Source organism: Coregonus clupeaformis, chromosome 37 (assembly GCF_020615455.1).
Source record: "Coregonus clupeaformis isolate EN_2021a chromosome 37, ASM2061545v1, whole genome shotgun sequence".
Classification (NCBI taxonomy): Eukaryota; Metazoa; Chordata; class Actinopteri; order Salmoniformes; family Salmonidae; genus Coregonus; species Coregonus clupeaformis.
Window position 1 is genome coordinate 30326459 of NC_059228.1, and position 22639 is coordinate 30349097.

A 22639-nucleotide genomic window follows, 5' to 3' on the forward strand; every position below is an offset into this window, starting at 1 on the left:
CAGGAAATGGTGTACTATGCACTATGTATGTCCAATATGAAATACGTGAACATCGTGCAATTTAAGTGTTTTCTAAAGTTGATAATAATAATAATAATAATAATAATAATAATAATAATATTATTATTATTATTATTAATAGTAGCATTATAAATAATGTTTTGTTACTTGTATTATTATTATTAACAATAATAGCATTATAAATAATGTTTTATTTGTATTATTATGGTTGTTACCATGACAACTATCTAGTAATCATTACTTTTAATTATGTTAGCAAGGTCAGGATATGTTAGTGCAGGCTGGGCCACATCAGGATAAAGAGGGGAACGTTTTCGGTTGCCCACTACAATAGAAGGATGGTGAACAGGGAGAGAATGGAGAGACCATGGCTTGTCTATTCCAAGCAAAACGATGCAGCCTTCTTTGCTTCAAAAAAAATTCACACGAGTGCAAATCTGCGCTGGTCAGGGATGGAACCAGGGATTGGAAGAATCTGTGCCACCTCCTCAGCTCGCATGAGAAGTCGCATGACCACCTAGATAGTTTCCAAAGGTGGAAGGAGCTGGAGATCAGGCTGGTGTCCAAGCAAACTATCGATGCCCAAGCCCAACGGGTAATTGACGGAGAGACTCTCCACTGGCAGCAGGTGCTGCAGAGGCTCATAGCCCTGATGCGCGTAATGGCCACCCAGAACATTGCTTTACGTGGGACCACCGATAGGCTGAACGAGCCAAATAATAGGAACTTTCTGAAGTTTGTGGAAATGCTGGGTATCTTTGATGGAATCATGAAGGAGCATGTAAGGAGAGTACAGTCCAAAGAAACACATGTGCACTACCTCGGTAAAAGAATCCAGAACGAAATCATTGACATGCTGGCACAAGAGATCCAGCAGACAGTGTGCAGTGATCTAAAAGCAGCCAAATATGTTTCTATAATTTTAAACTGCACACCAGACAAGAGCAAAACAGAGCAGATGACCATGGTGGTGCGTTTAGTTTCAACCGAGGATGAAACCCCTCAGCGCCACGAGATGGGAGAACCGGGTGGAGGCTGTGAAACCTGTGCCTTACCAACTCGGGGAGATTTATGATGCCCTGTTGTCGATCGCCACCGACACCAAGCTCACAGGCAGCTGTAGTGCTAAAACAAGGTTGGAGGCAAACAGCATTGCCGCCAAGATGAACAACTTTGGCTTCATGTGCGCAGTGGTCGTTTGGTAAGACATCTTGTTCAAAGTGAACATCACCAGTAAGAGTTTGCAGACGGTGAGTTTTAACATTTCACTAGCAGTGGTTCAACTGAACTCAACCAGGGTATTCCTCCAAGACTACCGCTCCGATGCAGCTTTCGCTGGCGTTTTAGCAAGCGCAAAAGAGTTGGCAGAGGAGGTGGGTTTTGAGCCATGTTTCCCAGTGCAACCCACGGTCCGTCCCAGGAAGAAGAGGAGTCTGTTTGGCTACGAGGGAGAGGATGAGCCTGTGACTGACCTTCAGCAGAAATTCAAAGTACATTTCTTTAATCAGATTCTTGATTTTGCTATCCAGTCCTTCAACGAGCGCTTTACGCAGCTCGAAGAGCACAGCAGTATTTTCAGCATCCTGTACAACATCCCCACCATCAAGGACATGGACACTGCAGCACTAACCAGGGACTGCACAACACTTGAGAGGGCCCTTACGTACAGGGATTCCAGGGACATCGACGCAAAAGATCTGTGTAATGAGCTCAAAGTCTTGAGCAGGAGACTGGACAGTGAGGCAGAACCACTCAACGCACTCGAGTACATAACCAGACACCAAATGGCCTCATTGTATCCCAATGCCTTTGTTGCCCTGAGAGTTCTTCTCACACTCCCGGAGACAGTGGCAAGTGGAGAGCGCACATTCTCCAAGCTCAAACTCATGAAAAACTACCTGCGCTCTACTATGAGTCAAGAGAGACTCAATGGACTCGCCACCATATCAATTGAGCACGAGTTGTCTTACAAAATCAACCTCTAAAAAGCAGTGCATGCTTTTGCTGCCCGGAAGGCCAGGCGAGTCAACATGTCTTTTAATAAAAGGTAAGCGTTGATCATACACTCGCATTAATTTGTAAGATTACTCAATTATCTATCACCTGTTTACTTGTATTTTTTTGATTTAAATAGACTTCATCCTAATCTCACTCGCTCTCTCACTCTCTTTCCCTTTCTCTCTCTCTCTCCCCCCTCTCTCTCTCCCCCCCTCTCTCTCTCCCCCTCTCTGTCTCTTTCAGATGATTTGATTTCAGGACCATTATTGACAGCTACCGAGAGAAAACATTGCTGACTGCAGAGGAAAGAGGCCACTCTGGCGGAGAGTAAATCAATAAATGCTGAAACTGATGTTGGACAATCAAATTCGCTATGTAAATAAACGAAATTCGTTAAGGCTGGGTCATTGACATAAAGCTTATTTGACACTGCTCCAGCGAAACGAGGCCCGCATTGCATCTATAAAAGCACTTGTTTCTAAAGCTCAAATGATCTCACTCTTTTTTACAGTTCTACAGGAATATTAAAATGTATGTTAAATATGTTATATAATAGTGTTATTTTTATTGTAATTGTAACAATTATGGGATCGTGCCATGTGTGATATCAGGTGGCATATTATTAATAAGAAACTCGGTTTCCTACTATAGGTAGTTGGCTGCCAAGTGATATCAACATTGTAACTCTCCAATGCAGGGGTTAAAGTAAAATTCCCTTCTACCTGGTAAGGGACCTCCTATATGTGCACTCCTGCACCCAACATTCTTTATGGGCATAATCATAAAATTACATATATATTGGAGGCTTTCTTCCTATTCCAAAAAATAAGTGGTAAGTCTACCTGTTTGACAGACACAATTATGCTATCCATAGATGTCGGTATAGCCAAATATTCCAATACTGTCGCATGCACTGATTAAATACCTCCATGCCTGGGAAGGGCTTGGTGTGTTTGGTTAAAACCAGGGCTCGAATTGAGTCAGGGTATCACATACCCCTTGTTAAGGAAAAGGGCAAAAAGGATCTCTATTGTTTGCTTTATATTTTGAAAGAAATGCATAAAAACGTATACAAATTATATCACGCGTTCTATAACGATGCTTAACTCGGTGATGCCTTATGGTGGAAACAAGCTCTAAAAGGCCTGCGAAAGATGTGACTCTGATGCATGTGTGGATATTTTGATTCCTCTCTGACATTCTGAAGCTGAGTTGCAGCCTATAATATTCGAGGAGATAAAAAAAAATTGACTTTGCTATTCTATCCCTATTAATTTAGCTTGTCTCTTTCTGAAAAGAGAAGATGTTTGTTTAAACCCAGGCATCTTTTAGGGAAGTGTAGTGTATTAAGATTATGTCTTTGTTAAATGTTTTTCATGAAGAAATGGAATGTTGTTTATGTTAGTATCAAAAGGGAATGTTTAGTGTAACGCCACATACAACAGACAGGAAGTGTGTTGTAGACAGGGGAGACTGGTGATTGGCCAGAAGAGGGAGCATCATTGTTTATAAATAGGGGGGAAAACGAAGGAGAGGGCAGAACGAGCAGTCATTCTGAGGCGTCGCTCTCCGGGTGTCATGTCACCTGTCACTTATGCTAAAAGCTTGTGATCTGAATAAACTTATGATCAAGGATTCAGTATGAGCAGACTCCTTTGTTTATCAGCAATAATTGCCACCACTCATCCGATACGACAGAAGCACTTCTGTTGTTGGGTTATACAATGGATAAGTAGCCAGCAGTTTAAGATTACATTTTCTGCATCGGTAGAGCCTCTGTCTGGGTGGAAAGGTAACTTTTTTAAAGTGCCATGCTTAGATTCATAAGGATGTCTATGATGTAATTATTTGCAAACAGAGTTGCAAACAAGTCACTCTGGTTTGACATTGAGAAATATGCGGGGCTGCAGATTTTTGTGTTGCCTAGGGCGACAGAACGTCCAGGGCCGGCCCTGCTCATCTCTTCACCATACATATACATCCGCGGTAACAGGTAGCGTAGAAAGAAGTGCGACCAGTGCACAGGTAAAAGGGTACGGACAAAGACAGTACCACAGATAGAACAATGGCTTAGTTATATTAAAAAATAAAATAAAAACTTTACCGTCCTTACTCTGTGGTATCGGTATCTTCTGTCAGTAGTCAGAGTTCGCGGGAAATATTAATGCGATGGATTTTAGATATATGATCCTAAGGGGTAGATGTTTCATGCAGCGATTTCATATCTCAATTCTGAACAATTGTCTTGCGAGTGAAAATGTAATATGATCTTAGTCATTATCATATAATCAAGTATTCTCTCTTTCGATGCTCTGCAAACCAAAGATATAAATACTGTTGGATTGGCAAAATATCAGACACCCCTGTCTTTTACATTGGTTGCATCCTCTTTGGCGCGAAATCATGAAGCCCCGCCTTCATGATACAGTCAGTCACACACATACAGACTGCTGCATGCTTGTGTCATTTGCAATAGCTAGCTAGTTCTTCCTAAAACAAATATCCCAGGGAAATAGTTTATTTTGCTACTTATCTAGTTTGGCAACAAAGTTTGGTAGTTTTTCAATATGAGTTGGTAAGTCCTGTTTTGTTTCAAAACTGTCTTTATGCAAGCAGCTACGGTTAGAGATAACCTAGGGCTAGGCTAACATTAGTACCCTAGCTAGCTAAATGTCAATGCTGCCGGTAATAACGTTAGTGTGGTTTTTCGTGTTTCATAGCTTCAAGGCTAGCTGAACTGCTAACTTGCCATACAGTTTACACATGCACGGTTATTTGTCTCACTCATTTAATATTTACAACACAACAGCGTAAAGGAAGAAACCCGAAGCGTGTCTCCTAATTGTCCGAAGCCTAACGAATCTGAAGAACCGCTGGGTACAGCTATGGAGGAGACTTTGCCTGTAAATGGTAAGTAAAGACACTCCTTCATTTGCCATCGGTGGCTTACTAGCTTGTAGTAGCTAATACCCTTAGAGGTTGCTACCTAATGAGAATTCTTCCCTTCATATAAATGATAACCATATACGCGATATATACAAAAGTATGTGGACATCCCTTCAAATGAGTGAATTCGGCTATTTCAGCCACACCGTTGCTGACGTGTATAAAGTCGAGCACACAGCCATGCAATCTCCATAGACAAACGTTGTCAGTAGAATGGCCTTACTGAAGAACTCAGTGACATTAAACGTGGCACCGTCATAGAATGGCACCATTCCAACAAGTCAGTAAGTCTTTTTTTGCCCTGGTCAACAGTAAGGGCTGTTATTGTGAAGTGGAAACATCTGGGAGGAACAATGGCCAGCTGCGAAGTGGTAGGCCACACAAGCTCACAGAACTTGACCGCAGAGTGATGAAGCGCATAGCGCGTACAAATCATCTGTCCTCGGTTGCAATACTCACTACCAAGTTCCAAACTGCCTCTGGAAGCAACATCAGCACAATAACTGTTCGTCAGGAGCTTCATGAAATGGGTTTCCATAGCCGAGCAGCCGCACACAAGCCTAAGATCACCATGTGCAATGCCAAGCGTCGACTGGCGTAATGTAAAGCTCGCCGCCATTGGACTCTGGAGCAGTGAAAAATGTTCTCTGGAGTGATGAATCACGCTTCACCATCTGGCAGTCTGACGGACAAATCTGGGTTTGGCGGATGCCAGGAGAACGCTACCTGCTCCAATGCATAGTGCTGACTGTGAAGTTAGGTGGAGGAGGAATAATGGTCTGGGGCTGTTTTTCATTGTTCAGGCTAGGCCCCTTAGTTCCAGTGAAGGGAAATCGTAACTGTTACAGCATACAATGACATTCTAGATGATTCTGTGCTTCCAACTTTGTGGCAACAGTTTGGGGAAGGCCCTTTCCTGTTTCAGCATGACAATGCCCCGTGCACAAAGCGAGGCCCATACAGAAATGGTTTGTCGAGATCGGTGTGGAAGAACTTGACTGGCCTGCACAGAGCCCTGACCTCAACCCCATTGAACACCTTTGGGATGAATTGGAATGCAGACTACATGCCAGCCTTAATCGCCCTACATCAGTACCCAACCTCACTAATGCTCTTGTGGCTGAATGGTAGCGAGTCCCCATAGCAATGTTCCAACATCTAGTGGAAAGCCTTCCCAGGAGAGTGGAGGCTGTTATCGCAGCAAATGGGGGACCAACTCCATATTAATGCCCATGATTTTGGAATGAAATGTTCGACGAGCAGGTGTCCACATACTTTTGGTCATGTAGTGTACGTTAACCATATCACCACTCAGCAGCTGCAAGTGTGGAAGCTGAAGATGTAGAGTGTGCAGTTGTCATCACAAAAGCGATGGAAGAAGAGGAGAAGCAGTTGATGGAGAAAGGAGAGAAACAAGAAGAGGAGATGATGAAAAAGGTTAGTTAAAAAAAACTGTAGTGTTCGGCAAATGTAATATTTTCAGTGGCCAACATTTGCTCTTTTGTTTTCTAGGCTCGAGAAGCTCGGGAGAAGGAATCTCATGACATTCGCTTCAAGAGACTGCAACACTTGCTGGAGAAAAGTAACATCTATTCCAAATTCCTTCTTACAAAGATGGAGCAACAGCAGCATGAGGTAAGTCCTAATACCAGTGGAGTGGAATATTAGAAGTACCTCTTGCACAGCTTATTGTACAACTACTACCTAACCATAGATTTGATTTGATCATGTTACAGCTAATGAGTGACAGGTGAACAAATACGATTGAGCACAGGAATCTAGGCAGTCACTAGCTAAGCTCCTTAGTTTTGCTGTTTCCAGTCCCCCTTTGGGGTCATGTTCATGCATAACTGCTGTAGCTATCACTAATTGGGGGATAATTGCTTTCTAACTCGTGTAATTGTCTGAAAATGCACGGAAACACATATCTACCCAAGTAGTTGGAATAGTCTTTGAAGAAGCAGTGTCTAATGGTACATTTTCCCTATAAACCCAGGAAATGCTGAAGAAAGAGAGACTGGAAAAGAAGACTAATGTGAGTTTTACATTCATTTTGAGTGTTTTTTTGTTATGTTTCTGATTATTGCTGCCAGGAGCTCCTTAATCACTAAACATATACAATTTTCTTGTCACAGGGCACTGGCAAAAAGACTGGGAGAGGTAGGCAGCACTTGTCCTGTTACTTTGCATCATGACCATTGAAATCCTCTCTAGTTGAATTTATATTGATGATTTCCGACTCTTGAATTTGTCTTTCTGTTTTTTCAGTTGAAAGAAAGAAAAGGGAGAGGGAGGAAGATTACAAAATTGCTGATGTCATGTCTAAAGAGGTCAGGGCGTCCGTTTCTTTTGAAATGTAGACAAAGGCCTATTTCACGCTATTCAACTTTTTTTGCATAGGTCATTATTTCTTTGCTTTTTGTTTCAGGAAATTATGTCCAAGGCCAAGAAACCTAAAGTGGAGGATGAGGTAAAGGACTTTTGTTTATACACAGCAAGGATAATTTTTGGACTGATGGTTACTCTTACAGACTCAAGAATTTGGAAAGTGTTGAGTTGAGTCCTAGATGTCCCAGATCCTCTGTCAATATATCTGTCCATGGATAATAGGAGGTCCCCGGGAAGAAGCTAGAAGCGGAGGACATTGAAAAGATGAGTGACTCAAATGCTGACATCAAGGGCCGTCTGTCGGAGGCTGTGAGAGACAATGCCAAACAACTGCTGGACCCAGACAGGAAAGTGAACGGGCAGGCGGTGCCTGCCCAGCAGCCCCTGCTCTTCACTGGGGGAGTCATGAGGTCGTACCAGATAGAGGGCGTGGAGTGGCTCAGGGTGAGTGGACAGTTGATTATGTACATTTTGTTTGTTCATGGATATATTTAATTATAACCTTGGTGTGTTTGTGTATTTTGTTTTCTCCAGATGTTGTGGGAGAATGGTATCAATGGGATCCTGGCAGATGAGATGGGTCTGGGGAAGACCATCCAGTGCATCGCCCATGTGGCCATGATGCTGGAGAGAAAGGTGCTGGGGCCCTTCCTGGTGGTGGCCCCCCTGTCCACTCTGCCCAACTGGATCAACGAGTTCAAGCGCTTCACTCCAGAGGTAAAAACCACTCCTCCCTAAAAAAAACTATTCAAAGTATTACCGAAGTTGTGCAATTGATACCATTTTAAAGTTAATATGTCATGTGTATCACCAATTCCAATTACTGATTTTTTTTGATTTCACTGTTAAATTGTCTTTGTTCATCTTGAATTGTAAGGTGTCAGTGCAGCTGTACCATGGGCCTGCTAAGGAGAGGATGGCGTCGTTAAAGAAGATTCGTAAGCCCCAGGGGCCTCACAACATGTGCCCTGTGGTGGTCACCTCCTTTGAGATTGCCATGATTGACAGGAAGTTTCTGCAGGTAGGCCCTACTCATATCATCACTATGTAAGCTGTAAAAGTTACATGTATTACTTTTCTGTACTTGGTACAGAAGTAGCTGATGCATTGACATCAAAAGCTAATTTGCCTACCTCAAGTTGTGCAACCTATTTAACCTATTCAGCCTCACTGATTACCCCCCTCTTGCTGTTCCTCCCCAGCGCTTCCACTGGAAGTACCTGATCGTGGACGAGGGCCACAGGATCAAGAACCTGAACTGCCGACTGGTGAGGGAACTGAAGATGCTGCCCACGGACAACAAACTGCTCCTGACGGGCACGCCGCTGCAGAACAACCTGGCTGAGCTCTGGTCACTGCTCAACTTCCTCCTGCCTGAGGTGTTTGATGACCTCAAGAGGTAAGGGACATGTCTATCAGTGTGTTTGCCTCTACTGTTGGAATGGGGCTATATGTAATGTTTTTATTTTGCCTTGTAAACTTAATTGCACTTTACCTATATATCTACAGCTTTGAGTCGTGGTTTGACATCGACACCATAGGATCGGATGCAAAAAAAGTTGTGGCGAACGAACGAGAGCAGAACATCCTGCACATGCTTCACCAGGTAAGCCCTAGCTCTCTAAGTGACTAGCTCTGCAATTCACTTGGAAAGGTGAAACGGTTAAACCAGTAGGGAGATTGTCCATAAACTCTCTTATCTGCAGAAGGCCCTCTTACCAATTGTGCTATTATGTGTGTTATTTGTAATTTATTCTGTACATAATGTTGCTGCCACCGTCTCTTATGACCAAAAAGAGCTTCTGGATATCAGGACAGCGATTACTCACCTCGTATTGGACGAAGATTTTTTCTTCAAGTCGGACGCGAAGGATATTCTAGACACCCGACAAGGCCCAAATCTCTGTCATTCGCATGAGAGACTGCGATATCGTGGACATAGGTCGGGGTGCCTTTTAAGGATCCGACGGCAAGCGAGTAAACTGCCTCTTCCATCAATCCTATTAGCCAACGTACAATCATTGGAAAACAAAATGGACGACCTAAGATCTAGGATATCCTACCATCGGGACATTAAACAGTAATCTCATGTTTCACCGAGTCGTGGCTGAACGACGACATGGATAACATACAGCTGGCGTGATATACGCTACATCGGCAGGATAGAACGGCTGACTCAGGTAAGACAAGGGGTGGCGGTCTGTGTATATTTGTAAACAGCTGGTGCACGAAATCAAATACTAAGGAAGTCTCAAGGTTTTGCTCGCCTGAGGTAGAGTATCTCATGATAAGCTGTACACCACACTATTTACTAAGAGTATTCTTCTATATTTTTACCACCACAAACCGATGCTGGCACTAAGATTGCACTCAATGAGCTATATGAGGCCATGAGCAAACAGGAAAACGCTCATCCAAAGGCAGCGCTCCCAGTGGCCGGGGACTTTAATGCAGGGAAACTTAAATCCGTTCTACCTAATTTCTACCAGCATGTTAAATGTGCAATTTAAGGAAAAAAACTCTAGACCACCTTTAATCTACACACAGAGACGTGTACAAAGCTCTCCCTCGCCCTCCATTTGGCAAATCTGACCATCATTCTATCCTCCTGCTTATAAGCAAAAACTAAAGCAGGAAGCACCAGTGTGACTGTTAATAAGTAAGTGGTCAGATGACGCAGATGCTAAGCTACAGGACTGTCTTGCTAGCACAGACTGGAATATGTTCCGGGATTCTTCCGATGACATTGAGGAGTACGCACCATCGGTCACTGGCTTCATTAATAAGTGCATCGATGACATCGTCCCCACAGTGACCGTACGTACATACCCCAACCAGAATCTGTGGATTACAGGAAACATCCGCACTGAGCTAAAGGGTAGAGCTGCCGCTTTCAAGGAGCGGGACTCTAACCCAGACGCTTGTCAGAAATCCCGCTATGCCCTCCGACGAACCATCAAACAGGCAAAGAGCCAATACAGGCTAAGATTGAATCATACTACACCGGCCTCAACGCTCGTCGGATGTGGCAGGTCTTGCAAACTATTACAGACTACAAAGGGAAGCACAGCCGCGAGCTGCCCAGTGACACGAGCCTACCAGACGAGCCAAATCACTTATATGCTCGCGTCGAGGCAAGCAACACTGACGCATGCATGAGAGCATCAGCTGTTCCGGATGACTATGTGATCACGCTCTCCATAGCCAATGTGAGTAAGACTTTTAAGCAGGTCAACATTCACAAGGCTGCAGGGCCAGACGGATTACCAGGACCTGTACTCCGAGCATGTGCTGACCAACTGGCAAGTGTCTTCACTGACATTTTCAACATGTCCCTGACTGAGTCTGTAATACCAACATGTTTCAAGCAGACCACCATAGTCCCTGTGCCCAAGAACACTAAGGTAACCTGCCTAAATGACTACCGACCTGTAGCACTGACGTCTGTAGCCATGAAGTGCTTTGAAAGGCTGGTCATGGCTCACATCAACACCATTATCCCAGAAACCCTAGACCCACTCCAATTTGCATACCGCCCCAACAGATCCACAGATGATGCAATCTCTATTGCGCTCCACACTGCCCTTTCCCACCTGGACAAGAGGAACACCTACGTGAGAATGCTATTCATTGACTACAGCTCAGCGTTCAACACCATAGTGCCCTCAAAGCTCATCACTAAGCTAAGGACCCTGGGATGTAACACCTCCCTCTGCAACTGGATCCTGGACTTCCTGACAGTAAGGGTAGGTAAAAACACATCTGCCACACTGATCCTCAACACGGGGGCCCCTCGGGTGCGTGCCCAGTCCCCTCCTGTACTCCCAGTTCACACATGACTGCATGGCCAGGCACGACTCCAACACCATCATTAAGTTTGCCGACGACACAAGTGGTAGGCCAGATCACCGGCAATGATGAGACGGCCTATAGGGAGGAGGTCAGAGACCTGGCCGTGTGGTGCCAGTATAACAACCTCTCCCTCAACGTGATCAAGACAAAGGAGATGATTGTGGACAACAGGAAAAAAAAGAGGACTGAGCATGCCCCCATTCTCATCGACGGGGCTGTAGTGGAACAGGTTGAGAGCTTCAAGTTCCTTGGTGTCCACATCACCAACAAATTATCATGGTCCAAACACACCAAGACAGTCGTGAAGAGGGCACGACAAAGCCTATTCCCCCTCAGGAGACTGAAAAGTAGGTCCTCAGATCCACAAAGTTATACAGCTGCACCATCGAGAGCATCCTGACTGGTTGCATCACCGACTGGTATGGCAACTGCTCGGCCTCCGAACGCAAGGGACTACAGAGGGTAGTGCGTACGGCCCAGTACATCACTGGGGCCAAGCTTCTTGCCACCCAGGACCTTTATACCAGGCGGTGTCAGAGGAAGGCCCTAAAATTTGTCAGACTCAAGCCACCCTAGTCATAGACTGTTCTCTCTGCTACCGCATGGCAAGCGGTACCAGAGCGCCATGTCTAGGTCCAAAAGGCTTCTTAACAGCTTCTACCCCCAAGCCGTAAGACTCCTGACCAGTTAATCATGGCTACCCGGACTAGTTGCATTGTCCCACCCAGTCTTTTACGCTGCTGCAACTCTGTTTATTATTTACATTTACATTTTAGTCATTTAGCAGACGCTCTTATCCAGAGCGACTTACAGTTAGCACATACATTATTTTTATCGAACCCACAACCCTGGCGTTGCAAACGCCATGCTCTACCAACTGAGCTACATTATTATCTATGCATAGTCACTTTAACTCTACCCACATGTACATATTACCTCGACTAACCGGTGCCCCCATACATTGATTCTGTACCGGTACCCCCTGTATATAGCCTCCCTACTGTTATTTTATTTTACTGCTGCTCTTTTAATGATGTTTTACTTAACTGCATTGTTGGTTAAGGGCTTGTAAGTAAGCATTTCACTGTAAGGTCTGCACCTGTAGTATTTGGCAAATAAAATGTGATTTGATTTTGAGATTCTGACGCCGTTCCTGCTGAGAAGACTGAAGTCTGACGTGACGTTGGAGGTGCCGCCCAAGAAGGAGATTGTTGTGTACGCCCCACTCACTGCCAAACAGGAGTGTTTTTACACTGCTGTGGTCAACAAGACCATCGCCAAAATGCTGGGCCAGGAGAAGGTAAGGCCTTCAGTTCACTGCTACACTGTCATATGGTTGTACTATAGAAAAACAAGGGAATAGAATGGGGAAAAATGATTGTCGACTTCTGCTCAGAGGCCAGGCTTTGTTTTGAAGGAAGATTCTAACAAACGTGTCCCCTTTGACGTGTCAGGTGGAGGCCCCAGTGGTGCTGACGACTGACGGCAGGCCTAAGCGCAGGACCAGGAGGCCTGTGGATTACAAAGAGACTGATGGTGACACGCCCTATGACCTGGAGAAATACCTGGAGAGGGTTCAGAAGGAGGCAGAGCTGAGGTCAGAATCTCCTCTACTATGGTAGTGTTCTGTGTGAAGCAAACAATGCTGTGACCATAGAAATGGAATGATTCTAATTTGATGGCTGTGCCTTTACCTAATAGGGGGTGCACTGGTCATATCAATTATAGTTTATCAAGTCCATGTAATCTCTACATTATATGAATTGATACATCTGATACACACCTCCCCCTTTCCCTCCCATGAGGACGAACTACATGATTCAAATTTTTTTGTGAATGTCAACCGCATTTTAATTTAGCCTCTTAATATAAATCAAACATAAAGACTAGAGTTTGATAGTTGCCCCAGCAGTGGTCTAATGTGTGGCCTGTCTCTGTCCTCTCCAGCCCTGCCCCGGTGGTGGATGTTCAGATGCCCATAGACGCCCAGATCAACCTGAAACTGCAGAACATCCTTATGCTGCTGAAGAGGTGCTGTAACCACCCCTACCTCATCGAGTACCCACTGGACCCGGCTACTCAGGAGTTCAAGGTAAATGCCCTGCTGGATTTAAATGGCTACTGGCATGGCTACTGCCACAGAATTATGTAGAAATGACATGGCCAATGTTGTGGGTGCATTCATGACTTCTCAGCACAGCCAAGTAGAGGCTTTTGTCAGAGTGTTTAGGGAGTTAGGCTGCCATCTGGTGTAGCTCATGTGTAAATGCATTCTTGTTTCACCCCTCAATCTCTTTCCCCTGCAGATTGATGAGCAACTGGTGCAGACCTCTGGGAAATTCCTCATTCTAGACAGAATGCTACCAGAGCTGAAGAAAAGGGGACACAAGGTAAACTGCCAAATTCTTATATTTGGTGTCCTCTGTCAAGTGATTTGTTTTAATACTCCATTTTGCTTGAATATGTATTTATTGAGAGATGTTTGACCACTTCTGAACCGATGTTGTGGACAGGTGCTGATTTTCAGCCAGATGACGTCCATCTTGGATATCCTAATGGACTACTGCTACCTGCGGGGTTACCAGTACAGCCGACTGGACGGGAACATGGCTTATGCCGACAGAGAGAAGAACGTGAGTAGCGGCAGGGTCTACTCCCCACAAAGGAATTACCCTTCTTAAAGCACTCATTACCATTAAGCAGTCATAAAGCGCTTATAATCATGTGGCAATCCCTCGCTATTTCTTGTGCTCTGCGGTTATCCCTCCATTTTTTTTGCAGATGACAAAGTTCTCTTCTGACCCAGAGGTGTTTCTCTTCCTACTGAGCACCAGAGCAGGTGGCCTGGGCATCAACCTGACAGCTGCTGACACGGTCATCATCTTTGACAGTGACTGGGTAGGTGTAGAACTCATGCTCTCTGGCTGAGCGCAACAAACTTTGCCTACTACTATTTGTTTGGTACTGACTGGTCTAGTGCCATACAATAATGAATGGACTCTTCTTCTGTCAGAACCCCCAGGCAGACCTGCAGGCCCAGGACAGGTGCCACCGTATCGGGCAGACCAAACCCGTGGTGGTATATCGCCTGGTCACTGCAAACACCATCGACCAGAAGATCCTGGAGAGAGCCTCAGCCAAGAGGAAACTGGAGAAGATGGTCATTCACAAGAGTGAGTAGAGTACCGCTCCTCTCACATCCAGGACACATAAAAATGATTACATTGAGGGAAATCTAAAACCCACATGAATGGAAGAAGATGCATTAACGCAGGGATGAGAAACTGGCGGCCTGGCCCCCCCTTTTGTAGGCCAATGGACCAATAAATAAATAAAAATGTTAGAATAGTAGAATACACTAAGTGCAATTTTGAAATTTGGTTTTGAATCAGTAGTTTCTCATGTCAGTCACTCACCCTTGTCAGCGAACATTTTTTAGATTGGAAAATTTGTCTAGCCAGCTATCTAAACTTGTAGTAATCATGGTTGATTATCAACCAGGGGGCCCCCATTGATTTTGTTAGTCAGTCTCACTCAGATATCATATTAAAAACTGCAGACATTTCTCTCCACCCTATGGCAACATTTGTAGAATTGCAGAAAATTAACTGTTTCTGTCTGCTGTCAAGAGGGGCCGCTAAAATGTTTTGCTCGCAAGGGGAGGGCGGGCAACAATTTTGCTTTGGGCACCCAAAAGGCTAGTGCCGGCTCTGACTGCATGTGTGGGTATGGATGTTGGTACACAGACCCGCGAGCCACTGCGGCCGCTCATGAGGAGTTCCGATTTTTTTACGTCCCCCACCCCTATCAGTTGCCCATCCCTGCATTAAAGAGATGCTAAATATTTCAGAACAGTGTATTGTAGTGGTGATTTTAGGTGCGTGTGGTGCATGTGTTCACATTTTGGTACCTTTTTATCTTCAGACAAATTCAAAGGAGGAAAAGCTGAGCTCAAACAGGCCAAGAGCTGCGTTGACGTGTCCGAGCTGATGGATCTTCTCAACACAAGAGATTACGAGAAGTACTGGATTGTTGATTTAATGTTCATTGTGAAACTCAGTAGAGAAATGAAAATTGATAATAAGTTGGTGTAAGTCTATTGTTATCTAATGATAGTCTTTCTCAGGGAGGTGAAAAGCACCAAAGGGAAGGTCATTAGTGACAAGGACCTGGAGTTTCTGCTGGACCGCAGTGACCTAGTAGGTGAGTTCTGTTAAAAATACATCCACTGTCATGGAATGGGACGTTGGGGTGCTTTCTAGAATGTAACGTCGTCAAATCAAATCACATTTTATTGGTCACATACACGTGTTTAGCAGATGTTATTGCGAGTGTAGCAAAATGCTTGTGTTTCTAGCTCCAACAGTGCAGTAATATCTAACAATTTCACAACCTATACCCAATACACACACATCTATGTAAAGCAATAGAATTAAGAATATATAAATATATGGACGAGCAATGTCAGAGAGGTATAGACTAAGAGACAGAATAGTATAGAATACTGTATATACACTGCTCAAAAAAATAAAGGGAACACTTAAACAACGCAATGTAACTCCAAGTCAATCACACTTCTGTGAAATCAAACTGTCCACTTAGGAAGCAACACTGATTGACAATACATTTCACATGCTGTTGTGCAAATGGAATAAACAACAGGTGGAAATTATAGGCAATTAGCAAGACACCCCCAATAAAGGACTGGTTTTGCAGGTGGTGACCACAGACCACTTCTCAGTTCCTATGCTTCCTGGCTGATGTTTTGGTCACTTTTGAATGTTGGCGGTGCTTTCACTCTAGTGGTAGCATGAGACGGAGTCTACAACCCACACAGGTGGCTCAGGTAGTGCAGCTCATCCAGGATGGCACATCAATGCGAGCTGTGGCAAGAAGGTTTGCTGTGTCTGTCAGTGTAGTGTCCAGAGCATGGAGGCGCTACCAGGAGACAGGCCAGTACATCAGGAGATGTGGAGGAGGCCGTAGGAGGGCAACAACCCAGCAGCAGGACTGCTACCTCCGCCTTTGTGCAAGGAGGAGCACTGCCAGAGCCCTGCAAAATGACCTCCAGCAGGCCACATGTGCATGTGTCTGCTCAAACGGTCAGAAACAGACTCCATGAGGGTGGTATGAGGGCCCGACGTCCACAGGTGGGGGTTGTGCTTACAGCCCAACACCGTGCAGGACGTTTGGCATTTGCTAGAGAACACCAAGATGGGCAAATTCGCCACTGGCGCCCTGTGCTCTTCACAGATGAAAGCAAGTTCACACTGAGCACATGTGACAGAGTCTGGAGACACCGTGGAGAACGTTCTGCTGCCTGCAACATCCTCTGGCATGACCGGTTTGGCGGTGGGTCAGTCATGGTGTGGGGTGGCATTTCTTTGGGGGGCCGCACAGCCCTCCATGTGCTCGCCAGAGGTAGCCTGACTGCCATTAGGTACCGAGATGAGATCCTCAGACCCCTTGTGAGACCATATGCTGGTGCGGTTGGCCCTGGGTTCCTCCTAATGCAAGACAATGCTAGACCTCATGTGGCTGGAGTGTGTCAGCATTTCCTGCAAGAGGAAGGCATTGATGCTATGGACTGGCCCGTCCGTTCCCCAGACCCGAATCCAATTGAGCACATCTGGGACGTCATGTCTCGCTCCATCCACCAACGCCACGTTGCACCACAGACTGTCCAGGAGTTGGCAGATGCTTTAGTCCAGGTCTGGGAGGAGATCCCTCAGGAGACCATCCACCACCTCATCAGGAGCATGCCCAGGCGTTGTAGGGAGGTCATACAGGCACGTGGAGGCCACACACACACTACTGAGCCTCATTTTGACTTGTTTTAAGGACATTACATCAAAGTTGGATCAGCCTGTAGTGTGGTTTTCCACTTTAATTTTAAGGGTGACTCCAAATCCAGACCTCCATGGGTTGATACATTTGATTTCCATTGATACTTTTTGTGTGATTTTGTTGTCAGCACATTCAACTATGTAAAGAAAAAAGTATTTAATATGATTATTTCATTCATTCAGATCTAGGATGTTATTTTTGTGTTCCCTTTATTTTTTTGAGCAGTGTACATATGAGATGTGTAATTATTGAAGTGACTAGTGTTCCATTTATTAAAGTGGCCAGTGATTTCTAATCTATGTACAGTTGTGGTCAAAAGTATTGGTCTTCTCAAAGTTCGCTGCTTTAGTGTTATGAGATTTGTCAGATGTTACTATGGTATACTGAAGTATAATTACAAGCATTCCATAAGTGTCAAAGGCTTTTATTGACAATTACATAAATGTATGCAAAGAGTCAATATTTGCAGTGTTGACTCTTTTCAAGACCTCTGCAATCTGCCCTGGAATGCTGTCAATTAACTTCTGGGCCACATCCTGACTGATGGAAGCCCATTCTTGCATAATCAATGCTTGGAGTTTGTCAGAATTTGGGTTTTTGTTTGTCCACCCGCCTCTTCAGGATCGACCTCAAGTTCTCAATGGGATTAAGGTCTGGGAAGTTTCCTGGCCATGGACCCAAAATGTCAATGTTTCGTTCCTCGAGCCACTTAGTTATCACTTTTGCCTTATGGCAAGGTGCTCCATCATGCTGGAAGAGGCATTGGTCGTCACCAAACTGTTCTTGGATGGTTTGGAGAAGTTGCTCTCGGAGGATGTGTTGGTACCGTTCTTTATTCATGGCTGTGTTTTTAGGCAAAATTGTGAGTGAGCCGCTGAGAAGCAACCCCACACATGAATGGTCTCAGGATGCTTTACTGTTGGCATGACACAGGACTGATGGTAGCGCTCACCTTGTCTTCTCCGGACAAGGTGTTTTCCGGATGCCCCAAACAATCGGAAAGGGGATTAATCAGAGAACATGACTTTACCCCAGTCCTCAGCAGTCCAATCCCTGTACCTTTTGCAGAATATCAGTCTGTCCCTGATGTTTTTCCTGGAGAGAAGTGGCTGCCATCCTCCAAAAGTCTTCACCTCACTGTGCGTGCAGATGCACTCACACCTGCCTGCTGCCATTCCTGAGCAAGCTCTGCACTGGTGGTGCCCCGATCCTGCAGCTGAATCAACTTTAAGAGACGGTCCTGGCGCTTTCTGGACTTTCTTTGGCGCCCTGACGCCTTCTTCACAACAATTGAACCTCTCTCCTTGAAGTTCTTGATGATCCGATTAAATGGTTGATTTAGTTGCAATCTTACTAGCAGCAATACCTTTTTGTGCAAAGCAATGATGACTGCACGTGTTTCCTTGCAGGTAACCATGGTTAACAGAGGAATAATGATTTCAAGCACCACCCTCCTTTTTAAAGCTTCCGGTCTGTTATTCTAACTCAATCAGCATGACAGAGTGAGCTCTAGCCTTGTCCTCGTCAACACTCTCACCTGTGTTAATGAGAGAATCACTTACATGATGGCAGCTGGTCCTTTTGTGGCAGGGCTGAAATGCAGTGGAAATGTTTTTTGGGGATTAAGTTCATTTTCATGGCAAAGAGGGACTTTGCAATTCATCTGATCACTCTTCATGACATTCTGGAGTATATGCAAATTGCCATCATCAAAACTGAGGCAGCAGACTTTGTGAAAATTAGTATTTGTGTCATTCTCAACTTTTGACCACGACTGTATATAGGCGGCAGCCTCTAATGTGCTAGTGAAGGCTATTTAACGGTCTGATGGCCTTGAGAGAAGCTGTTTTTCAGTCTCTCGGTCCCAGCTTTGATGCCCCTGTACTGACTTCGCCTTCTGGATGATAGCGGGGTGAACAGGCAGTGGCGCGGGTGGTTGTCCTTGATGATCTTTTTGGCCTTCCTGTGACATCAGGTGCTGTAGGTGTCCTGGAGGGCTGGTAGTTTGCCCCCGGTGATGCGTTGGAGTGCCCTGCAGTTGCGGGCGGTGCAGTTGCTGTACCAGGCGGTGATACAGCCCGACAGGATGCTCTCAATTGTGCCTCTGTAAAAGTTTTAGGTGACAGGCCAAATTTCTTCAGCCTCCTGGGGTTGAAGAGGTGCTGCTTCACCACACTGTCTTTGTGGGTGGACCATTTCAGTTTGTCAGTGATGTGTACCCCGAAGAACTTGAAGCTTTCCACCTTCTCCACTGCGGTCCTGTCGACGTGGATAGGGGGGTGCTCCCTCTGTTTTCTGAAGTCCACAATCATCTCCTTTGTTTTGGTGACGTTGAGTGAGAGGTTATTTCCCTGGCACCACACTCCCAGAGACCTCACCACCTCCCTGTTTGCTGTCTCGTCATTGTTGGGTATCTAGCCTACTACTGTTGTGTCGTCTGCAAACTTGATGATTGAGTTGGAGGCGTGCTTGGCCACGCAGTCTTGGGTGAACAGGGAGTACAGGAGGGGGCTGAGCACGCACCCTTGTGGGGCCCCAGTGTTGAGGATCAGCGAACTGGAGGTGTTGTTTCCTACCTTCACCACCTGGGGACGGCCCGTCAGGAAGTCCTGGACCCAGTTTCACAGGGTGGGGTTCAGACCCAGGGCCTCGAGCTTAATGATGAGCTTCTGAGGGTACTATGGTGTTGAATGCTGAGCTATAGTCAATGAACAGCATTCTTACATAGGTATTCCTCTTGTCCAGATGGGATAGGGCAGAGTGATGGCGATTGCATCATCTGTGGATCTATTGGGGCGGTAAGCAAATTGAAGTGGGTCTAGGGTGGCAGGGAAGGTAGCGGTGATATGATCCTTGACTAGTCCTCTGTAGCTCAATTGGTAGAGAATGGCGCTTGTAACGCCAGGGTAGTGGGTTCGATCCCCGGGACCACCCATACGTAAAAATGTATGCACACATGACTGTAAGTCGCTTTGGATAAAAGCGTCTGCTAAATGGCATATTATATTAAAATTAGTCTCTCAAAGCACTTCATGATGACAGAAGTGAGTGCTACAGGGCGATAGACATTTAGTTCAGTTACCTTCGCTTTCTTGGGTACAGGGACAATGGTGGCCATCTTGAAGCATGTGGGGACGACAGACTGGGATAGGGAGAGATTGAATATGTCCGTAAACACACCAGCCAGCTGGTCTGTGCATGCTCTGAGGACGCGGCTAGGGATGCCATCTGGGCCGGCAGTCTTGCTAAGGTTAACACGCTTAAATGTCTTACTCATGTCGGCCACGGAGAACCAGAGCCCACAGTCCTTGGTCGCAGGCCGTGTCAGTGGCACTGTATTATCTTCAAAGCGGGCGAAGGTGTTTAGCTTGTCCGGAAGCAAGACGTCGGTGTCCACGACGTGGCTGGTTTTCCCTTTGTATTCTGTGATTGTCTGTAGACCCTGCCACGTGCGTCTCGTGTCTGAGCCGTTGAATTGGGACTCCACTTTGTCCCTATACTGGCGTTTTGCCTGTTTGATTGCCTTGCGGCGGGAATAACTACACTTTTGTATTCTGCCATATTCACAGTGACCTTGCCATGGTTAAATGTGGTGGTTTGCGCTTTCAGTTTTGTGCGAATGCTGCCATCTACCCACAGATTCTGGTTAGGCTTGGTTTTAATAGTCACGGTGGGTACAACATCTATACACTTCCTGATAAACTCAGTCACTGTATCAGTATATATGTCGATATTATTCTCTGAAGCTACCCGGAACATATCCCAGTCCGCGTGTTCAAAACAATCTTGAAGCGTGGATTCTGATTGGTCAGACCAGCGTTGAATAGTCCTTAGCACAGGTACTTCCTGTTTGAGTTTCTGCCTATAGGAAGGGAGGAGCAAGATGGAGTCGTGGTCAGATTTGCCGAAAGGATGGCGGGGGAGGGCCTTGTAGGCATCCCGGAAGTTGGAGGAGCAGTGGTCGAGTGTTTTAGCAGCACGAGTGCTACAGTTGGTGTGTTGGTAGAACTTCTGCAGCCTTTTCCTCAAATTTGCTTTGTTAAAATCCCCAGCTACAATAAATGCAGCCTCAGGATATGTGGTTACTAGTTTGCATAAAGTCCAGTGTAGTTCCTTGAGGGCCATCGTGGTATTTGCTTGAGGGGGGATATCCACCACCATGGCTATATCCAAAGAAAATATCTTGGGCGATAATACGGTCGGTATTCGATTGTGAGGTATTCTAAGTCAGGTGAACAAAAGGACTCGCGGTCCTGTATGTTATCACAATTACATCATGATTTGTTAATCATAAAACATACACCTCTGCCCTTCTGCTTCCCGGAGAGATATTTATTCCTATTTATTGTCTGACATGCTTCATAATATACTCAGATCTTGTCTTTGTCAGCATGCTTTACCACTGTAGCGCTCCGGTGCCTCCCCCCGTAGAATGGCCCCCTGATGAACCTTCAACATAATCTATTCTGTCATTATAAACGTAGCTTTTGTTTGGGCTCATAATTGTATGAAACGTAATCATTTGTCTCCTTCCAGACAAGGCCAAGAGGAGCTCTAAACGGGAGAAGGTTGGAGTCTTCAAGGTTATCGAAGCCAAGGAATCATCTGAGATTAACTTGACCAGAGTTTGAAAGAAGACGAGATACTCCTAAAGGCATAACCAAAAAGATCTTAAGCTAGAGCTGGATCCTAAGGGTCCACAACGCTGCTGTTGGTTATAATACTGAGACTGAAACCAGAGGACTTACTCAAGCCGTCCTCCTAAAACTACTGTTTATACTACAAGAAAGTATTTCATTTTAAAGTTTTGACGTGGCTGTTTATTTTTGTTGTGGAGTTTGTCAAATGCTGTTGGTTATAGTGGAGACTGAAACCAGTCTTCCAGAAACTGTTTATATATACACTACCGTTCAAAAGTGTTAGCCTTTTTAAAATGATAAACTTGGATTAGCAAACAGAGCGTGCCATTGGAACACAGGACTGATGGTTGCTGATAATGGGCCTCTGTACGCCTATGTAGATATTCTTTTTTTCTTTTCTTTTTTTTATCAGCTGTTTCCAGCTACAATAGCCATTAACAATGTCTACACTGTATTTCTGATTCAATTCAAGAATTTTTAAGTGACCCCCAAACTTTTGAGTGGTGAGATAGATAGATATATATATATATATATATCTATCTATCTATTTTTAAATTAAAGCTTTGACATCTTTCTTAACTGCCACTATGTTGTTTTTGTTGTGGAGTTGGATACTGTTTGGACTTTTTTAACCACTTCAGGTGCAGTGATTCATTCACTTTGAAGTAATTTTTTGTAAAAAGCCAACTTTTTGCATTAGAATCAATGACTTTTCACAATACATGCTTAAGAAAATGCTGTACTCTTGTCCAGTTCACTAAATGGGTTAATTGATACTGTATGTTGGACCAGAACTCCAAGCACTTTTATGTAAGGACAGGTATTTCTTTACATGCTGAGACCATGCCCTTTAATTGTTTTGTATGCAACCCCTTTTCTAAAAATAAACCATCTCCTGAATCTGTAATTATGGTCACGTGAGTTCTATTTCTTATAATAGAGGAACA

At 44.9% G+C, this 22639-nt stretch overlaps 2 protein-coding genes across 4 annotated transcripts; both read left to right on the forward strand.

The window, feature by feature from the left end:
* The first annotated feature begins 388 nt into the window (after positions 1-388).
* On the forward strand, positions 389-2466 carry LOC121553274. Its single transcript, XM_045211487.1, has 3 exons — positions 389-1058; positions 1228-2068; positions 2263-2466. Exons 1-2 carry the CDS (start codon positions 389-391, stop codon positions 2004-2006), a joined length of 1449 nt encoding a protein of 482 aa, XP_045067422.1. The 3' UTR covers positions 2007-2068; positions 2263-2466.
* A 1949-nt stretch (positions 2467-4415) lies between these two features.
* LOC121553537 (lymphocyte-specific helicase) lies at positions 4416-22017 on the forward strand. Of its 3 annotated transcripts, none has more exons than XM_041866721.2 (23): positions 4416-4594; positions 4829-4929; positions 6281-6402; positions 6478-6600; positions 6962-7000; positions 7101-7125; positions 7234-7295; positions 7394-7435; positions 7576-7797; positions 7888-8070; positions 8231-8374; positions 8556-8752; positions 8863-8959; positions 12344-12505; positions 12660-12802; positions 13153-13297; positions 13512-13595; positions 13719-13838; positions 13987-14103; positions 14219-14378; positions 15130-15226; positions 15332-15404; positions 21589-22017. In XM_041866721.2, the coding sequence occupies exons 1-23, from the start codon at positions 4587-4589 to the stop codon at positions 21670-21672; spliced, it is 2550 nt and encodes an 849-aa protein (XP_041722655.2). In that variant the 5' UTR covers positions 4416-4586; the 3' UTR covers positions 21673-22017. The 3 variants fall into 3 exon arrangements, with proteins under 3 accessions (XP_041722655.2, XP_041722653.2, XP_041722654.2); XM_041866719.2 differs by having other exon boundaries at positions 4417-4594; positions 15332-15408; XM_041866720.2 differs by having other exon boundaries at positions 4417-4594; positions 6284-6402; positions 15332-15408.
* Positions 22018-22639: the final 622 nt, after the last annotated feature.